This window comes from Coturnix japonica, chromosome 7 (genome assembly GCF_054131305.1).
Source record: "Coturnix japonica strain WE chromosome 7, WE-NBRP24, whole genome shotgun sequence".
NCBI lineage: Eukaryota > Metazoa > Chordata > Aves > Galliformes > Phasianidae > Coturnix > Coturnix japonica.
The window spans coordinates 19,064,071-19,084,579 of record NC_140669.1 but is presented as its reverse complement, the minus strand read 5'-3'; the positions used below and the strand labels follow the sequence as shown (position 1 = coordinate 19,084,579).

Sequence of the window (20,509 nt, the reverse complement as noted above, 5' to 3'; positions counted from 1 at the left end):
TATTAAATTTCAGGAAGGTCCTGAAGCATAGAAACACTTCTGATGCTCTCATCATCCCATATTCATCGTATAACTGTCATCACAAGAGCCTGAGGCTACTGAAAGCAACCAACCCAACGGAGAGGCAAGAATCTGTTCAGAAACAGAGGAACAACTCGGAACGAGAAAGGAAGGAGCCAGGCATTGCAGTATTTCTTGCTTATAGAGTTTCAAATACGCATATGTATGTGCAATACAGTATTTGTAATTCCAGTAAGGAACAAGTATTTGGTTTAAGATACTCAAAAAGGCCACAGAGCAGACAAACACAGTAGAATCGACTCCTACTCACATTTGTGATTATACTTGTGTTTCACAATGTAAGTGAATGAAAAGCACTAAGGAGATCATGTTAAGTAAATGGCATGGAGTGATGCTGACAGACCATAATCCCCATGTCCTGAGGAACTGGGGTGCCTGGCCTTTAGAATGTAGGTGCTGCTGGAGCTATCACTGTGAATCAACAAGTCCCAGCCCAAGAGCCAGGCACAACTTTAAGGATGCCTGTGGGTCCCTGTTGCATACCCAGATTTGAGGTTCTCTGTTTACCACACCAGCCACAGGCAAGCGTGCTCTGAAAAACAAACCAGGACTCCTACATCAGGGCCTCTGCAGACCCAGCTCTCGGGACAAATGCTGGCTTCTTCCCCAACGGCCTGGCAGGAATGGCAATGCTATTTCCTTGCAGTATTTGCCCCTTGTGGGCTCACATAGCAGGGAGAAATGTGATCAATGCACTGACTTTATGTGCAATGTACTGAGCGTGTTTTGAGCTGTTCAGCCAGAAACTCTCTGAGGTGCACGTTTGTTCCTTGAGAGCACTTCTGTTACAAAGTGTAACAGTTATTATGCACGTTGCCGCTATTTAGGACAAGGCCCGTGTTTGGTGCATGCGGCCCAGTTATGGCGAATCGTAAGAACAAATCATGCATCGTTACACTTCTCAGCTTCATAACAGCAGCACCATAAACACGGCGCTTGCAAAGGAACGTTATTAAATGGAAATGAAGGCGCTGCGTGGCACAGCTGGGAGCCTTGGGCTCGTTAAATGAGCAGAGGCCGTGCTGCCCGCAGCTGTGCGCTCCGCCATTGCAGCGGGAGCCCGGCGAGGTGCCGCAGCGGCTGTACCGCGTACAGAGCGCGGCTGTGCACGGCCGGGCCTGCCGCAATCAGCCCCTGCAGGGCAAAGCGGCCGGTTCTCCTCAGGGCCCTGCCGCGCTTCGGAGAGGTCACGCAGGCTCCGGCTGCCACAAGGGCACCGGGCCCGCAGTGCACACGATCGCCAGCGGCCACCCCGGCCCGACGCCCGCCCCACCGGCCGCCCGTTCGCCCGCCCGCCCCTCACCGGCCAGTTGGTTCATGAAGGCCTCCGCCACCAGCGACATGCTGAGCAGGGCGAGCCCCGCCGGGACGAGGGCACAGCCAGGAACTGGGGCCGCAACGCAGCGCCGCGCATCCGGGTACGCCCCGCCGCCATGCACGGCACCGCCTCCAACGGCCGTTACTCTTGCGGGCGGGGTTTGCGGCCCGGCGGTGTGAGGAGAGAAGCGGAGAGGAGGAGTTGCCTCCAAGAGGGTTCAAATCCTCGGTAAATGTACCCATAGAGAAATGCAGGCTGAGCTGACGTACAGTGCAGCTCCAGCGCGGGGACCTGCTGTGTGGAGCGCGTACTGCGCGATGTGAGGGAGAGATTCGTCTGGAAACGATACGCTGCAAAGCTGTACGTGCAGCGTTAGAGTTAAATGCAAATGCGGACATTGCCAAATGTGTAAGTGCGCTGTGAAGCCAAACAGCTTTAATTCCGGCCATTAGGATCCTGTTCTGGGGGGCCCGGATCTTACTGCTCCTTAGTTCCACACTGCAAGTGACTATCCCCCATCTCCTGTGAGAGCTGCTGCACAGGCTGCGGCCTGTCTGCAGCCCTGGGTCAGCCACACAGGATTCCAGACTTCATAGAAGAGCTACGTAACACAAAGGACATCTTTGTGTATAAGCTTTCCATGACAATTGCTACTACCAACAAAAGCAACTTCTCTGGGCTCCATATACACCAAATCTGCAGAACTTTTCCTTAAAGCTTTTAATAGGTAGAGGATAGAAAGACAGGATTGTGAGCAACCCACTGTTTGGGGAATTACATCTTGATCTCCTTAGTTAATCCAGATTGAGGAAAAGTCCCTTTGAATTCGCACCCAATTGAAATGTTATCTGAGATAAAGCTGCTTGTTTAGCCATGGTGTAATAATTCTCTTTCTTTGCCTGGAAATATAATCAAAAGAAAAGTGAAAACAAAACTACAATGTGACAAATGGTAGCAGGAAACACTGGCCAACATCATGATGGATGAGAATATTTATCATAATTCTGAGTATTGTGATGGATTCTTGGGCTGATTTAGCCACATCTCTATCCAGTAAACAGTAGTAAAGCCTTTGCTCGGGGAGCGATGACATTTGTTATTTAACTCATGACAGATGCCAAATCCTTCAGCAATATAAACATGGCTGACATCTGAAATACTGCAGACACTTCAGCTTCATTCAAGGAGAAAAATGAAATAAGTGCACATGGAAGGATAATTGCAGATGTTTTGCAGCTTTTTCTTGGTGATATATTATGTGTATGCAGCCTTGATTACAGTCCTATGGAGAGGAGTCAAGGCAAGGGTACCCTGGACCAGTAGAGCAACATAAAAGGACTTTTAAAAGCCCTCTGGATCCAACAAAGACCCCAGTCATGGGTAGTCTCTACTACTGAGGGAAAGTTGGCTTATCTAGCTTGTTCCACATGACATGTAGAGGCAATAGATGAGGAGCTGAAAGGTGTGATTTCAGCCTGTTTTACCTTTTTTTTACCTTTTATGCCAAGTCAAGGCAACTCAATCCCTTTTCAGTTCCTCTGGCATTTACACTGTATGAAGCTTCAACACATGAGGACTTAATCCCAGTAGTTCTCCGAAGATAACAGAAACACCTAAACGTGGTTTAGAGTCTGAAAGCAGAAAAATGTTCAACCTCTAACTGCCTGAACTAACTGCAGATTAGAACAAGAACAAAGATACTAGATATGGCTGTGTGTCTTTGGAATATGTACCAACTGGATCATTCATTTATCGACCTTTAGAGAAATGATCAGCATGTGCAGGCAAGGTGGCATTAAATTAACTGAATTTGACAGGAGATGATTTCCTACAATTACAGGTGCTTTTCCTATGGATCATACCAGCTATCTCCTTTTCAACATGTGAATGCTTCCTGAAGTGTCTTGTGGATGATAACTAAAGGGAATCAGTTAAGGGTATCGCTGCTTTTCCTTCATCACAAGTTGAGATTCCATGATACAAACTTCGTGTTTTGAGGTGTACACCTTGGCTTTTATGTCTTAGCCCTAATTCTGTGACATAAAGGCTATCTAAAGTTCAGGAAAATTCCATAACATTGCACTACGTAGATTGTTGTAAATGTTCCTGTCTCCAAAATGCAGCAAGACAAAGATGATCAGGCTCCCTTCTCTGGGACTGGAGTTCAGGAATTGCTCCTGCTGAGCCCGGCTTCCTTCACAGCCATCGTGCAGATCATTTCTTCAGCTGGCCACGCAATTCACGTGCTTCCTTCTATAATGCTTCATACCACGGAAAGCTTCCCACCTTTCACAAACTGCAAAGGCATAACAGCAGATCCCAAGGTGGAAGTATGTCAGATTTCAGTATTGAGAGACGGACACACTTCAAGTTAGAATTTCAAGGGAAACCAAAAGGCAGAATTGAACAATCTGCAGAGCTTTGTATTTCAGAATGACAGCTGGCGTACTGCTGCAGAAATGCTAAATCATGGCTTGAACTAGTGATTGAGCACCTGGTGGGAAGGCAGGCCAACCTAATGGAGCTCAGGTGCATGCAATGCCCATGAGTGACCAAGAGGGGTGCAGTCAGGGTCTACCCCATCCCAGACCTCAGTTAAGGATTAGCATTGGAAGTAAGCAGGATTTTGTTGGAGGTCCCCGTGTATCTATGAGTCTTCCAAAGGTAAGCAGACTGTTTTTCCTTTGTTTTTGCATCTGCAGCTGCTCTGTTTGGGCTCGTTCTCATTTGTCTTACCCTGGGTTTGTGCTACTCCACTGTTACTGCTGTACTTTTGATTGTGTTCTGACATTATTGCGTTATGAGTAGATGTAGCAGAACCACTACCCATAAATGGGGGTGTTGCCTTACGAAGGCATGCCCAGAGATAAAGTACAGTCCTCATATAACCCACCTCTCCATGTAGGCTGGCTTTAGCAGGTGAGACTTTAATCCCTGTGGTTGAGTTGTCCACCAGGGAAATGGGACTGATACATATGTATATGTTCAATTTTACATCGATTAGAATTTGAGAAAGGACTTATCCATCCCTAAAAAAAAAAATCTAATTATCTGGATTTATCTAATTATCTGTTAACTTGTAACATGCACATTCAATTTGTATCACTTTTATCTTCCATTTTGTTGTTCAATAAAGTGCACAGTGACACAGTGAGTAGCACATACTACCAGCTGCAGTAGAAATCGCTTGTGAACAGCTTGGAGTTGTTAGTGATATTGTTGCATGAGGAATTTGGAGATGATAGTAAAAGGCTTCTGGCTTTTTGTAGTAAGCTGCTTAGTTTTTAACATGGCTGCTCTCGTTAATGTGCCATGTGAGGTGTTACTCTCACCTGTGTGGTAGGATTTAAGATTGAGCAAGCACCTGTTAAGGGTAGGAATATCACTTTCTCTGGACCTGAGTTCTGTTGTGTTTTGTGTGCAGTTCCCAAGTTGATGGAACACATTTTAGGCTAAATCTAATCTAGGCTTTGAAGGCTCTGAGGCAATCTAGGCTCTAGTTTCACTGAAGGAATTTTGTTGGTGTTTGGCATACAATAGCAGTCTTGAGGTGGTAGTGTAAGCTGTTCTGTATTACAGCGTGACCTTTCTTCATCCCAGGATGCTTGATGGAGCATTTCAGAGCACTTTCTCTGCCCAAACTGCTGCTCTCCATTTCCATGGAGCAGGTTTCTAACAATTCCTGCCTTTCCAAATCACAGGAGGAGTGCTGACAGTTGTGCATTCAATTAGGAATGGTTCTTTTGGAAAGATAACTGCAGAAATTTCACTGGTGAGTGGAATCTCTGAAACAGGCTGTTTGTGTGGTATTGCTGGTGCTTGAGAATAGGCCAAGTGGTAGCGAGTGATTCCTCTCGTTTACAGGAAGCAAACCAACTGGCACAGCAATGCCTTCTCCTTGCCTGGCCCACTGCCATGTTGCCCCTGTGGTGTAACGTAGGGCATCCTGGGGGTTGCTCTGAATTATGCTTGCTGTCAGTGTCTTTAAAAAGCTATTACGGCTGCTGGGGATCTCTGCAATGAAGGAGGATTTGAGCATGTCCTTCCCTGCCAATACACTGAGTGCCAGGCAACAGCAGGAGGGTGTTTCTAGCGTGACTTGGTGCCAGAGGTGATCTGTGTGCTAAGCAGCCTGGCAGAGCGCACAGAGCAGCAGAAACAGATGGATCCAGATTAACGTGATCAAATAGATCTCACGGGGTATTTAGTATGTTTGTCATGCGAGTGTTTGCCTGTCAACTGTTTCACATAATACATTGTTTTTCCATGTGAGGAATGGTGCCAAAATCTCCCAAGTATCAGGTAAGTTATGAGATTTTCAGTCCCACCAAATCCAGTGGGCTTAGTGAGATACTGCTCTGCGAGAGACCAGAGTCAAAGCTGAGGTCTAACTTCCCGTTCCACAACTCCTGTGCGTGTCCTTGGGATCTTGGCATGTGTGCCTTGTGGGAGCAGCTAGGACTCGGTCAGTAGTACAGGTGTTTCTGTGTAAGTTCAGGTGTATTTTATAGTAGATTACGTGCTATGAATATTAAGTACATGATGATGAGAGTATTCCTGTGTTTTCATTGCCAGGCAGGTGTGTGTTATGGTCTAATAGTTGTGTAAACAGTGTAAGGCATAATTTCTATGAATGTGCTTCTATGAAAATGCAGTAGTCAGAGTTGAACACAACCACTTTGCACTTGTAAAGTTACTGTGTACTTAACTGATAAATCAACAAATGCTGATGCGTTTCCAACAACCCACATGAGCATAAAAAGTTTTCATAGTTTTAAGAGGTACGAGAATAGTGTTTCTGAAAGCAAGGAGGGGATCTCAAACTGAGTATGAAAGCAATTTGGTGAATCATTTTCATCTTGCTTTCTCACCTCCTTTCTTGCCTTCTTTTATTCAGCAGGGTCAGATATTCAGGGGTGCTAAGTCTCTTAGCACATCTGTCATCCTCACAGCTGCACTGAGCAAGCATCAAAGCCAGTGTGCAGAGATTCTTACTTCATTCTTTACTTACTGGAGGCATCATCAGCCCCCAGGCTCCTGCACATTTCTGTCATTCATGGCAGCTGCTGAGGAGACTTTCCTCATGCTCTGAAACATCCAAACCTCCCCTGGACTTCCCCTGGTTTCCCTGTGTGTTCTCTCAAGGCCATGACTGTCTTTTTCCACCTTCCCTACTGTGCTGACCTTTTGGCTCCGTTGGGTCCAACCTGTAGTAACAGACTGATTCCGTACTTATCTGTCTTTTCTGAATTCCTAATTGAAGAGACAAATATTGATTCATTTACTTTTTTGTTGTTGTTTATTAGTTTAATTTGATGCACGGATCACCGTTGTGTTGCCTAAACTGCAGGAATGTCAAAGCAGCAATCACAGCTCCAACTGGCACTAGTGATTGCTCTAAATGTTCATCCCGATGTTTGTGTAGCTCACACGGCTGCTAAATCCTGAATCATCTTGCTAATGAAAGTCAGAATAATTGCTCACAGTTTGACTGCAGGCACAGGTTAGGCAAGTCTTCTCAAACTCTGGAGATGGTATCTGTAAAATTAAGGAGCTGCGACTGAGCTCAGTTTCTGGACAAGTGTGGTAAATACTGAGGGGGTTTATTAATTCATCAGAGCTCTCTGTAAGATGGTCAGAATCCTTCTCTGGAGGCCAGCATAGAAAGAATTAACTTTCTTCTTCCTGTAGAAACGATCACAACTGCCTACCCTGTATAGGGGGAAGAAGCAGCTGTAATGAATTATTTATCCATAGTGCACTATAAGGGATGTGCTGTGATTAATTGTAGAGCTGGGCAGGAAATGGTTTCCTTGTCCCAAAAGATTTTTTAGATTAAAAATGTGCTGCTATTCCACACCGGGATAAAACCAAACCCTCTGTAATACTTTTAGAAGACCAAAATAACGCACAAAATCAGTCTAATATGTACGACTCTTGCAAAACAAGAGCCCAATAGAAGTTTTTCACGGCTGAGAAGGAAGTTTGCTGCAGAATTCCTGAGGGCTGACCCACTGCATAGCACCAAGCTGCGAGCAGGAGCTGTCCTGGCTGAGAGCTTGGTGCTGACCAGCACACTGGTGTGAGCACAGAAGTGCCACTAATCCCGTGTGTGTGCCCCAGTGGCTGTACCAGGGTAGGGCTTATGGCTACTCTTGTGGAGGCACCATGAATCTCACTGCTGCAGAAGAGCTGTGACTGGCTCTGCCCAAATGCTTGGTCCTTAGAGCAGCAATCTGTTGTTTGGATGGACCTTTCTGTTGTTACAGAGAAAAGCTACAGAGCTGAGTCATCTTCTATAAACCTGTTTGCCTCCAGATGTGAAATCTCCTTTTCTAAAAAAGCTCACGGGGAAGTGAGGTTTTTATTCTTGTGATTCATTCCCCCATGTGCTTCATAAATAAGAGGATTTTCTCATGATTGTTTCCAGCACTTCCAGTTTAAACACGTAGCCTGACTGTACAGGAGTGCCCTGGTGTATTTCTGAGGGAGGCTGAAAATTGATTCACTGGATGTGATGAAGCAGAAACTTCAGAAGTAGAATCTATGCCATTTAAAATCACTGTCTTGATCCATAAAAGGAACAAGGAAAGCTTTTCTGTATCTTCATTACAGCTGTAGAAGTTCATACTTGACATAGTTTCTCCCCAGGGTGTAACTGCGGTGAAGGAAAAAAATGACGGTGACTGACTTGACTTGAATGTATCTACATTGAAAACATATGGCCTTGTTAGCAATAGGTATGAGCTGGTGGGGCTGGGTATCTCCAGAGATTTGTAAGGGCATGTGGCAGAGCAGATTGATCCCTTCCCTGGCAGTAGTAGAAGGATGTGAGAAAAGCACCAGGTGTCTCCTTTGGTCTTTTTTTTTGAGGCCACGCAGCCAGAAATAAGGAGTGCATGCTGTGTGAGGAAATAGTGCTCAGTTCGCGGTGTGGTGATGATTTCACAATATTTTACAGAGAATATGGACTTTGAAGGTTTTTTGAACACTGATGCGGAAGAGTTTTGAGCTGCATGAATCAGTTTAAGTTTCCATTTAACATGCAAAGAGTGGAGACAAATTGAACTGCAGTCCAGCCCAGCTAACAGCAGCATTCCCAATCCATTATTTTCTCTTAATTCCCCAAAGGCTATCAAAAGTTACAAGGCTAATACTGTTAGTAGAATTTGAAGTTGCCTTAGTCACTTGTTTAGAATTAAATTTATTTAGTAAAATGAATACCTAGGTTTGTCAATATATCTCTGGTGAAGGAGACTTATGCTGCTGGGTCATACGGTCAGTCAGCCTGCACTTTCAACATAGCTGAGTGTAGTCCAGAAACAGTGTAAGAATTCCTTAGTGGTGAGCTCTGTGCAGCATGGGATGTTGGTTACGCTGCTGACTAAATGCTCTTCCCATAGGAAACTCATCTGCAAAGTTTGCATCACTGTGGTGTCATGCAGAAAGGAAAAGAATAACTCTTCAGTACCTTTATTACTTTGGCAGGGTGAACAAGATGGACAGAGTTGGCTGTTGCTGTCTCAGCCCTGAGCTTCCACTGCTGTTTCTGACTCCTCTTCATTAAAGCTCCTCTTCAAGTGGAGCTTCTTGAGAGCAATGCATGGTGGAAGGTCAGGGCGCTTTAATGATTGCTTCTATAAGAAGGTGGTTAGAATCATTACGGTGGCAGTATTCAGTTTGTTTCTGTTCAGACTTCTGCAGAATAAAAGTGCTAGCACTGGCTTTCCCACAGTGAAATCTTACTAAATAACAAATAGGTCTTTAGAACTGGATAGTTTTGGGTTTTTTTTTTAATAACCATGTTTGGCTTATTCAGTTCTAGATCCCCGTAGTAATTCTAAAGCAGAAATGTGCCTTCAGAAGCAATGAAGCCCAAGTCTTCCAGAAGTGAAATCACTGGCTCAGCCACAGTGCCTCCTCCCTGGAAGATTGTATGTGTTAAATGAAGGGGGACCTCCTCTTTGCAGAGCTGATGTGCAGTCTTAAAAAGCAGAGCACATTTTGGTGGCACTCTGAGTTTGTGGATTGCAGTTGTTGACCTAGGCAGTGTCAGCCCTGGGTTCATTTATGCTTCTCTCTTATTCACTTACCGTACAATAGGTTTTAGGAAATGAATTGCAGGCTGGTGGTGACTACAAATCCAGGTGTCCCAGTCTGGATGTGACTGCTGCTGACAACATCCAGATATGCCATCGCTACTTTATTAAATCCAATGGGCTTTAAATTTAGGAGGAAGTCATCAAAGGAAAAGGGCAGAGCCATACTTTGAAAGCATGACTCCGGGGTAGGTGAGATCACAGATGACGCAACAGCAAAGTAGATAGCACTGACAACATGCAGACAGGATGCAATGCGTTTATTTTTATCATGTTTGTGATTATCCCCAGAGTTGTGATGGCTCTTTTCTCGTGTGGCTCTTGTTATAACAATTCATACTTGTGACTTCTCAAATCAGATTAGTCAATCTACTTAATACCATTTCTGAAAAGCAACCAGGAGCACCAGGTGGTCCATGTCTTGAGTGAGACGTGACTTTGAGGGTGTTCAACAGTCCTGTACTGTTTTTTTTTAACTGGCTGCCAGCTTACATTAAAGTGAAAGTCACAATACTGATTAAAGTTATAAGACTTTAAAAAAAATCTTGGTTTTAGTATAGGATGTTGCTATGTTATGAACATGGTGTTTTGGGGTCTGGTTTCTCCAGCATCAGTAAATAGGTGTGATAACCCACTGCCATTGTGCATCCACACACGTGCAGTCAAGTGAGTTATTAAAGAGGTAGATTGGCTTTATTGGCAGGCTATTAACACTGCTGGATAGTTGTCTTTGGATTTTATACACTGGGGTGTTAAAGCAAATGCCTCCATGTAAATGGTATAATTTATGTGTCCATAAATGTGTTGTTTTTTTAAATCATTATTTGCATGTCTATGTTTAACATATAGATGTGATACTAGTGAGTGCCAGGAGTAAAGGCAGTGTCCACTATCTGAGCAGTAACTGGATGAAATCTGATCTTGAGTAGCCATTAAGAAATTTAGTGGGATTTTTATCTGTTCTCAAGTACCACTCTAAACTTTATTGTGTTTAATCTAGTTTACTTGTTAAAGGAACATAAAAAGAGACATTAGGAATGCAGATTTAGTGTTGTGCAACAGTCAAGATGAAGAGTAATGGCTGGGAAGCCTTAACTCTCAGGCTCTGCTCCTACACTAATGTCACAAAAATCATATTACTGGGATGCAGCTATCTTTCATAGGCTGCAGGGGCAGAATGGATGGCTCCTTCCCCTCAGCAGAAGCAGCTACCCTGATCCAATGTGCACAGCAAGAGCAGGTCAGTCGAGCCATTCTTGAGGGGCTTTGCTCTCCACAGAGCTGCAGGAATGTGAGCGCCCTGACAGGTATATCCTCATTTGCTGGGCATGTCCTTGTGAGACCAGGGGCCAGATAGCCTGAGTATCACCCCAACTAGAAGTGCCCCAGTCTCCAGGATCAAGTGAGATTTCTTTTGTTTTATTATTTGTAACATTATGGAAGGGTAGTTAAAAGACATGTTTCCTCAGTAGTATGAAGACTGGTAGACCAATATGAGTTGTATTTGTTCATGTATTTGCTTACAGTTTCTCAATCTGTTAATCACCAGGGAAACAAAAACACAAGAAAAAAGATTGTTGATAAAAAGCTTTTCTGTGAGCCCATGGCCTGATTCTTTCAGCACAGAGGAACAAGTTGTTCTTAGGGCAGTACCTCAGTTCTCATCACTCTATCCAGGTGCCAGTGTAAGCCAAGGAAGGCTTAAGTGTTGCCCAGATAAGGGTTATTTGGTTCATTTGGCTGGTGCTCAAGAACAACAAACAACTTCTGGATAAAAATAAAATACAGTAAAGCATGTGTGGCAAGTGTATTTTCCTATATATTGCCCAGAATTATTCCAGGGACGCTTTGTAGGGAGTGTTGACTAACAGGCACTATTATCCTAGGGGACAAAATGATTGCTGACTTGGTTCACTTCTTTCTTTCATTGGGGGTTCCTTCTCCTGGCTGAAGGCTCCACTAGCTCAGTGAAATTAGGAAAAGTAATAAGAAATAATGCTTGAGCTAGTCACATACATATATGGGGATGTATATTGCCAATAGAATGAGTTTCCCATAAACTTCAGTCACCTTTTAATGCTAACCTGGTACCAATCATGTCTTACTAGAGGTTTCTCTCCACACCTCTGTCTCCCTGGCCATCAGGGATTTGCAACTGTTCTTAGGGCTCACTGGAATTTAAGCCAATGGAGCAGTCCAGGACAAATCACAAGCATGATTTATGAGCTGTTAGAGACAAATGGTTGGACCTACAAGGAAGCCTTTCCATTTTGCAATTTTGCCCCCAAATATTTTTCTTAAAAGTAATAGCCCGGTTTACTCTGCTAATAATCTGCACTGTTTTATGTGTAAGCCATTGTTCCAGGTTTTACCAATAAATGGAGGAAATGGCACACATTTAAAATGAGATTAAATTGTGGTGAGTGGGCTGCCTGTTTGTATTTTCTGGCTTACTGTTGTGTCTTTGATGCTCAAAATAAACTTGTATGTGCAGCTGATGCCATAAACCAGAGTGGTGGGTTTGACCCTCGGCGAAGTGCTCCCCATGCCAGGTTTGCACGTGATTGCTTGTTCACTCAGTTCTACATCAGCAGCCAGATACCAAAATGAGCCTGGCTCCTGGCCTGAGTTCAGCTCTCAAAGAGGTGTGATAGTCTGTTATCACTTACCTAGCCAAAGGATATCCACTCTACAGGTTCATATATAGGAGTGGTAATTTAACAGCTTTTTTTTCCCTCTCTCTCCTTGGAAGCTTTCCAAATCAATTGTTCCATTTCAAGCAAAATGGGAACATGTTTAAAACATATATGTGTGTGTGTGTGTATATATGTATATATTGCTCATATCCCCTTGGTAGCCTGTGGCTCATTGAGCAATGGTCGGTAGGCAAAAGTTAATATTAGGCTGAAATAGAACGATCTCTTTGTTGTTTTTAATGTTGTTGGAGGGAAAATAAGGCCAGGAAATAATATACCACAACTCATGGAAATATTATATGGTGGAAGGTGTTTACTGAGGGAAGTCTGGAATATTTTGTTCTGCCTCTGGTGAGAATTACAGCCGTGCTCTTACTTCTATCTGCGGAACCTAAATCCCACTTCCAACTGTAAGGCATCAAATGGAATGTGTGAGATGCAACTCTTGGGACATTAAATGAGTGAATCTTAGACCTTATCTATTGCTTATTTGTCTCCTGTGTGCACCCATGTATATCACAGGCATTTTTATTTAATTATTCAGGAACTGGCACATGACTCGCGTTACCTCTTTCCTCTGGGTATCTTGCTGACATAACAGTGCAAAGGAGTAATAGCTTATACAGTAAAAACTGGTTGTGAGGAAGAGAGGTGCCGTTAAGCTGTCCCTGTTTAGTGAGCAGAAATTACACTTAATACTAAGTACCGGTTTTAAAAACAGGACATGGCTGTGTTCAGACCAGCAAAATGATTCAGACAGCCATAAAATGCTTGTAAGGTTTTGTCTTAATTTGCAAGTAAATCTCCATATATTCAGGCTGTGTGCCACTTTGATGCAGAACTGTGCGGAACTACAAGGCTGGCATGTGTATTTATTTAGTTGGGAAAATGTACGGCATGGAAACACTCTTTATGAAAGTCTTTGTGTGGTCTAACGGCCTGATTCAGCACCACTGAAACCAATGAGAGCCTTTCTGCCTGTTTTGGGAGTGCAGGAACGTGCCGCCAATGTGGAAAACATTCCTCAGGCTGGAAGTGACCAGCACAAATGTCAGAATCATTAAGAAAATAGCGGGCTGACAAAGCAGCAGCCCCATGGACGTGTGACACATTTGGAAGCAACTGAAAACACAGCTGTTGTCTGAAGTTTGTGTGTGAACCAGATGCTGTTAGAAAGCTTGAGGCGATCCTGTTGTGTGTATATTTGTTGTGTTTTTTAAACCACTAACAATGGATTTGGTGTAAAATGTATCTGAAGAGGAACTGAATGGACTGGTTTGTAATCGAGTTGCTTTTAATAATTACATGAAAAAAGAAATAATTTCCAGGCATTTTACCATCTCTTGCTTTATTCTAAATAGCTTCTTCTCAAAAACAGTTGGCAGAAATACTGTTTCCTATTTTTTTAATAGATGATGAGCTGAATAAAAGCTTGTTTGGGGTCTGTGCTTTAACAAGGAACTGCCCACCCTTTATTTTAGAGGTTTGTATTTTGGTACAGATTTCATATGGGCAGCTCTGCCCTGGGAGTTTCTGATGTTTTTTTAACCTGTGAAGTTCATCAGCTCTTTGGAAGTGAGCTGTAACACTGTGCACAGAACCTAAAAGTCTGTGTGCAAGTACGGCTGTGAGCCTCTGCCCAGGATCTGGTGTGTAACCAGAACAGGAATCCCAGCAGCTGCTGGTAGCTGGGGCTGTTTTCCAGGTGTGGATCTACACTTGCAGGTCCTGGAGTTCCCTCTCCCAGTGCTATGTTTTTCTTTCACCTGAGTGAAATCCAAAGCAAACTCTCAAGTCCTTTTGTCCCTTAAATCCAGGTGGCATCCCTATCTGCGTCGTCTTTATACTTTCCCTGTCAGCAGCTAAATGCTGGAAAAGCCTCAGAATCCAGCTTCTGTGTCCACTTTGATAATATTTCACCTCTGGCAAAGATGAGATCTGGAGAAGTGAAGATAGTTGGTGAATGTTGTACTTTGGTGGAGTAGCAGGGATTGTCACTACTTTAGGACTGGTTCTCTGGGGGAGAGACCCAGGAACTATTGTGGTCTCACTGACAGAGAGGTCTGCAGTCAAACCCAAGCATCTTTATGTGCTTTAATGGCTTGTAGCATTTGTGAACAGGCTTAGTATGGTACTTGTATTAAAACTTACATACAGTAAGGCCTGGGAGAGCCCTAGTGCCATGAGGGGCTCTTTGCTGTCATTGCCCACACACTGGGAAGCAGCAGAGCGGGCCGTCTTTCTCCTGATGGACCATTTGTTCAGGGTTTCCTTCACAGATTTTGGACTAAATCATCTGCGTCACAAAAGGTGATGGGAACTAGTGAGGGATGAGTACAAGTAAGCTGACTTTATAGCAGTTTTGCACAGGAAGGGAGGTATACGAGGGTACTTTTCTTAAAAGGGATTTCTGCTACACTTGCTAACGGTATACATCCCTTCTTTTCTTGCGAGGGAGCATTGTCCTGTTCTACTTTGCCCTGCTGGGGTTTCCACCCCTGCTCCGCACGACCTCTGCCTACACCCCCGCCCCGACGGCAGTCAGCGGGACCGGCCACCGCTGCTCCCCAGACCGGCCGGGGCACCGGGCGCGGCTCAGGGAGGCGGCGGGGCAGGGCTATGGCCCCAGCCGGGAACGGCCCCGGGGAGCCCGGTCCAGGGGCTGCGGTCCTGCCCGCCCCCAGCTCCGGCTCGGCCTCGTCTTTTTGAGGCTCTCTTCTGGCTCTTCTATCCCCTCGCGAAACGACGAAGTTGAACAGCGGCACTTCGGAGCGGCCGCTCTCCCCGATTACCCTCATTAATACAACGGGTGTCGAGCAGCGGCGGTACGAAGAGAGCGGAGCCGCCCGCAGCATCCCCGAGGAGCGCCGTGGCGGCGGGCTCAGGCGGTGCCGCCCGGGGCTGCCCGGGGCGCTGCGGTGTGACCGGGCAGCGCCTCCCGCTCGCGTTTCTTCTGCTTCATGCGGCGGTTCTGGAACCACACCTTCACCTGGGCGTCGCGGAGGCGCAGAGAGCGGGCCACCTCGAGGCGGCGGGCCCGCGACAGGTAGCGGCTGAAGTGAAACTCCTTCTCCAGCTCCGTGAGCTGCCGGGTGCTGAAGCTGGTGCGCAGGGAGTAGGCGGGGGACGCCGCGCCGCCTGCAACGGCGAAAAACATCGAGGAACAGCGCGCTTCGGCGGGGGCACGGAAGGTCGGGGCGGGGGTCTGGGCAGGGGGAGCTGGAATGAGAGTGACCCCCGCCCGCGCCCCGCCGCCCCACTCACTTCTGCCTGGCGTGCTCCGCTTCATCCGCATCCACTCGAAGGCGCGGGGCTCCGCCGGTGCCGCCCCTGGGGTCGGACGGCAGGAGCGTGGCCGTTCGGGCTCCGGCGACGTCGAGCGGCCGCTCCGGGGGCAGAGGGACGCGGCGAGACGCGGCGGATCCCCACCCGGACAGGCGGCCCCGCAGGACTGCTGGCAGCCGGGAGACGGGCCGGCCGCGCATCCCGCCGCCCCCACGCAAGCAGCCGACGGAGGATGCGCGGAGCTGGCCGGGGTGCTCAGCGCCGGGAAGGCCTCGAGCCCCTGCCGGGGGTAGGGGGACCGCGGGGTCCCGTGACACAGCCCGGGCGGAAAGACGATGGGGAAAAAGCCCAGGTCCATGCCTGCGCGGATAACACCCCACCCACCCCCGACGGGGCAATATTGCCCTGATATAGGGCCGGAGCGGAGGCACGTCCCGCCCCGCGGCCAATGGGAGCTCGATGGGGGCAACCCGCACCGGGTATCCCGGGCGCCGCCGGTGCCTGCCCGCTCCCTGCTGCCCGCGGTCGATGCGGGGGCAGCGCACTTAGAGCGCCCAGGCGTGACCCTACGACGTCCTGGCCCTGGGACGGAGAGGACGGCGCCGGGAGTCGTGTGGCCGTTCTTTTCTTAGCTCTCCCGGGACCGCTCGGGATCCCACACTCGCCGGAGCCGCCGCTGCCTTCCGAGCTGCTCGCCGTGAGTTTGGAGGGGAACTCGCGCCTCCACGCCGCCCGGATTTGTGTCTCTGTCCCCTCCCGGCCTGGGGGAACACCCGCGTCTGTCCGCACCCGGGGGGGAAATGCAGCACCTCCCGACGCTTAATGGCCTCTCTCCGTCAGATAAGTGCTCTGAGGGCTCTCCAAAGTGAATCCCCGGTCTCTCCGTGCTAATGGGCTTTCACTCTTCCCTTGGCAATTCAGTGTTGCTTACTGAGCGCTCACAGCTGGCACGGGAAGCTCACGGAGCAGCAGAACGGGAGTGCGGCCAGTTGCGCTGCCCAGCCAAACCTCCGGCTCATCCTCCTGCTTTTCTCCTCCCTGAATAGCAAGGAAGCGGGACTGTGAGCCCTGGGCTCCGACAGTGATCACCGTTCCCTGACTGGCTGCTTGGGAGGCTGACCATCAGTCTGACTTACCTGAACTTCTGCTTGATTGATGTTGGGTTTCATCCAACTCCTACAACTGAAAGTTGTGCCAACGCAGTCCAGAAAGGCAGAAGGCAGAGCATGCATGAGCTCGGCCGACCTGGGGCTGGACAGATGAGGAACACAAGGAAGGGCTGCATTATGCATTATTAGTTTCTCCTTCTCCTAAAACTTTTTCAGTTTTAGGAAGTGGCTGTGGAAAACTGGGAAATGCAGAAGTTGCAACTTGCCACAGAAATATTTTGATCCTTAACAAAGGCATGAAATTAAAACCCCTTCACCTGTCATCCAGTGCCTCCTACTCAGCAGCCCAACAACTGGCTGGTGGCAGCAAAGGAGCAGCATGGAGGGACGTGATCAGAGCATTTCACTGGCAGCCTCAGCTCCCGCCCATGGGGATTTGACTCTGATTAACCCCGGCTGCACCACCATCGTGCCCCATTGGTAGCACTGCTTCGGAGCCGGAACATTCTGCACGTGGGACATCTCCCTGCACATGGGCTCTGAAGAGCAGTGAGGCTTTCTAACAGCCCTGCTTTCTACCCAGCACATCCAGCCCATCTGCTGTGAGAACAAAGACTGGCACGTTACTGCTTCAGCTTACTCAGAACTGAGCATCTTCAAACAGAGCCCTCGGTGTAAGCCCAGAGCCCTGTAGCTACAGGCACAACTAGGGGCTGTGCTGCCCTGGTGCACTAACAACGTGCTATCACTTACACCACCGTGCTCAAGAGACACAGGTGTCAGTTAAAAGTGTTTAAATCAAATATACCTGCTTAAGAAACCCTAAATGTTGAGGGAGGGGTTAAATTTTGGGTGAAGCTTGCTCAGCATGTACATGGCAAGCAGAGAGGTTAGGATGTAAAAATGTAATTTTCTGACCAAGCATAGGTCTGGAAACACCATGCTTCCTCTTTAGCAAAGAAAGCTGTCCAGTAGGAAAGTGTCTGCCCCTTCAGTGTCCGCTGCTACAGAAGCTCCCATTGAGGCAAAGCAGACAGTGCTGGCTCCAGGGGAGGGCTTCTGTTTGCAGAACACAACTGCTCTGATTACACCTAAAGCTGTGTTCTAAATGCTAAAGCACGGGCTGACCATGTTAATGCTAACTTATGATCTTCCCATTCACCCATCTGGATCCTCTTACCGAGTTTCTCATTTGTTAACTGTTTGTTTTTGCACAGCTGCTCAGGGATGAGGAAAGCAGAAGCCACTGCTGAACACAGGCACAGTGTCTCCTTTTGCTGTAGACTTTTGAGTAGCGAACTGCAATTCTCTAAGCTCCCAGATTTCACAGTACTCAGAGCTAAAGTCCTGGTGATGGGGAGCTGAGCGACTGCAGATGTTTTTTTGCAAGAGGTCTTTTGGATAAGAGCTCCTGCAAGTTTGAAGAGCAAAGGAAAAAAAAAGAGAAAGAAGCATGGGAAGAATATGAGGGCTGTCAGAGGGGACAGCAGAGCAGTGACACTGCGAGCCAGGGAAGCTACTGGGGCACAGACCTCTTGGTGAGCAATGGGATCAGCCAGCCCTGTGCCACTGCATGTACTGGAGGCAGTGGCAGCCCCAACTCCTCCAAGGCTGGATCCTGGAGCTGCTTGGAGCAAGCATCCATACAGAAAAACATACAGATCCCTGAAAAGCACTTGGGATATCTGAGGATGTGTATCCATCCCTGCACCTGGAATACACACAGCGACCAGCCATCAAAGGGCCTGCAGAGGAAGGCTGCTACAGAAGGAAAATCTCTGGGAAGTTTATTTTCTAGTGTGTGGCTAAAAACAGGGATGTACAGAGACCCCAGGGCAAAGAGGGGAAACTGCTGCCGCAGTGGGCAAGCAGGCTCAGTTCCATTGTACACACAGGCAGGCAGAGCACCACTTCCTGAGGAAGGTGTGCCTTCCTCTTCCATCAACACCTGCTTGCTATGGGGCCTCCATTCCAGGCTGACCCCAGGCAGTGCAGTGAGTCTGGAGCAGGGAGCTGTGCTCTCCCAATGTGTGTCATTCACTACCAGGATCCTCTGCGTGAGCACCAAGAGGAAATGCTCTCCTGACAAGGCTCCCTTGGCAGAGGGATTTCCCCGCAGGCCCTGTGCCGTGTCATTCCCCATTTGCTGTCCTATGGCCATGAATTTTGTAGGAAGAAGTTACACACATGGATCATTCAGAGGCACTGACCATCAGCAAATAAAGGAAAAGCAAACAGGCCCTAGGGGCTCAGTCTTGTCCTGTCAGCTGGTAGCTGTTACTGGGAGCTCTCCAGCCCCAGCCCAGGCACTGCCAAAAGGGTTTTACTCGAGTTGCACTGAGCTGATGGAGGACGAAGGGCTGTGGTGTAGAGCTCTGCGGGCTGTGATTGATGAACGCTCAGATCCAGCCCCCTCCTCCCTACCAGCTCCGCTCCCCAAGAGGCCCACAGCACACTCAATGCACGGCCAGCATTCAGTCCGCAGAAATGACTGCTTGAACTCCAGTCTGGAAACAGGGGTAGTCCTTCGTGATCTGCAGCATCACACAGTGCCCCACCAGCCATGTGGCCATTGGTTATCCTGGCAGTGCTGGCCCTTTGTGCTGCCCGTCTGCTCTCTGCCTTTGTTTCTCCTGGGCTGTAGCAGCCTACAGCCCAAGCAGATCTGTGGGCAGCCATTCCATTGGGCACACCATGTGGCACATGGCAGGACAGAATGGCAGCCTGGGTTCCTTCCAGCTGCCACCAGCCAGCTCTCAGCAGCAGCTCAGCAGCTTCCATTCCCTTTTTCTTTCCCTGTCTTTTTTCCTGAACAAATTCCCTTCTGTGCCCAGACCTCCCTGCAGGCAGGTCCACAGGGCTGGCATGATGCATTGTGCAGGGACTCCAGAGGTGAGTCCTGCCTGCAGCAGTGCAGCTCCAGTTGCCCTGCTGGTGCCCAGCAAGCCAGGCTCCTCTGGTCAGTGCTGATGGGGTTCCCAATTCAGGCATGGTCCCATGCTGCAGCCACTTGGGGGGGACTGGGTCTGAAGGTTTGCAGTGCTCTTGATATTGGTGCAGAGGGCATTTGGCTTTATTAGCCAAGCCCCACACAAGTGGCATTTTCCCATACAGGAGTGGGCTACTGCTCGGATGAAACCAGCAAGCAGAAATGCAAAGCCCACGTGCTCAGGAGCACAGTCTCACTGAAGCCTGGCACACCTGGTGTCCCCCAGTTAGAGCTGCTGAAGCTCTCAGCTCCAGCTCAGTCTGTGAGCTCTGCAGCAGGGTGCCAAGGCTCTGCCTGCAGAGAAAGGCAAGGCTATGTGAGCCCCAGGGCTGGCCTCGGCCACCGAGTTGTGAGTTAAGGGGTAACCAGAGCTCAGTGCATCAGATGCTGCTGCAAAGGAGCTGAGCTCCCCCTGAGCATGAAAGGAGCTCCTTTGTAATTTATGAGTTCTAAACGATGGGCCAAGAATAAGTGTGGCCTATGCCAAAGTGTCTTTCTCCTCTAGATTGCTGATGCTTGTACAAACATTGTAAAAGTGCCAGCGGTCTCACTAAAGTAGCATTACTTCTAATAATTAGGTTATCATCATGGGCTTCTGCTGTGTTACAAACGAGATGCCTCTGCCAGAGCCACGGAGAAGAAAGTGAATTTATTCACAGCAAACCCCCCCACACATGCTCCTCCTCCTCCCTGCTGGAGACCCTGTGTGCAAAGCCTGGCTCTGTGTGTGCAGGGACAGCGCCAGTGGGGTGACACTATGCAAGTCAGCCCATCCTCCCCCGGGGCAGGGAACAGCTTTGTGAATAACCGATGGTGTAAAGCAGAGCAGCCACTGCTCTGCAAACAGCCCCAAGCAGGAAGATGGGAAGCACTTGGGAGCAGTGTGTTGGGCTGCATCAGGGTGTCCCCCCAGGAAGGGAACTGCCCAGGCC

The 20,509-nt window shown here is 48.1% G+C and overlaps 3 protein-coding genes across 21 annotated transcripts in view; 1 reads left to right on the top strand and 2 right to left on the bottom strand.

The window, feature by feature from the left end:
• The window catches only part of LOC107316667 (uncharacterized), a 365,025-nt gene extending 364,773 nt beyond the window's left edge, over positions 1-252 (top strand). For all 15 annotated transcript variants that reach the window (XR_014948026.1, XR_014948025.1, XR_014948029.1 and 12 more), the window contains one exon: positions 14-252. The gene's annotated coding sequence lies outside the window, so the exon portion shown is untranslated. The remainder of the gene's footprint in view (positions 1-13) is intronic.
• MTX2 (metaxin 2) overlaps positions 1-2,979 on the bottom strand; it is a 31,641-nt gene extending 28,662 nt beyond the window's left edge. For 4 of the 5 annotated variants that reach the window (XM_015868438.3, XM_085552607.1, XM_085552608.1 and 1 more), the window contains exon 1: positions 1,385-1,535. In XM_015868438.3, coding sequence (XP_015723924.1) covers positions 1,385-1,424 — 40 coding nt within the window. In that variant the 5' untranslated portion in view covers positions 1,425-1,535. Of the gene's footprint in view, positions 1-1,384 lie in introns of all 5 variants that reach the window. The other variant, XM_085552605.1, reaches the window with a different exon arrangement.
• Positions 2,980-13,525: 10,546 nt separating this feature from the next.
• Positions 13,526-16,273, bottom strand: LOC116653680 (uncharacterized). The gene is made up of 2 exons (XM_085553338.1): positions 15,459-16,273; positions 13,526-15,332 (listed from the first exon to the last, which is right to left on the bottom strand). The coding sequence occupies exons 1-2, from the start codon at positions 15,835-15,837 to the stop codon at positions 15,076-15,078; spliced, it is 636 nt and encodes a 211-aa protein (XP_085409464.1). The 5' UTR covers positions 15,838-16,273; the 3' UTR covers positions 13,526-15,075.
• Positions 16,274-20,509: the final 4,236 nt, after the last annotated feature.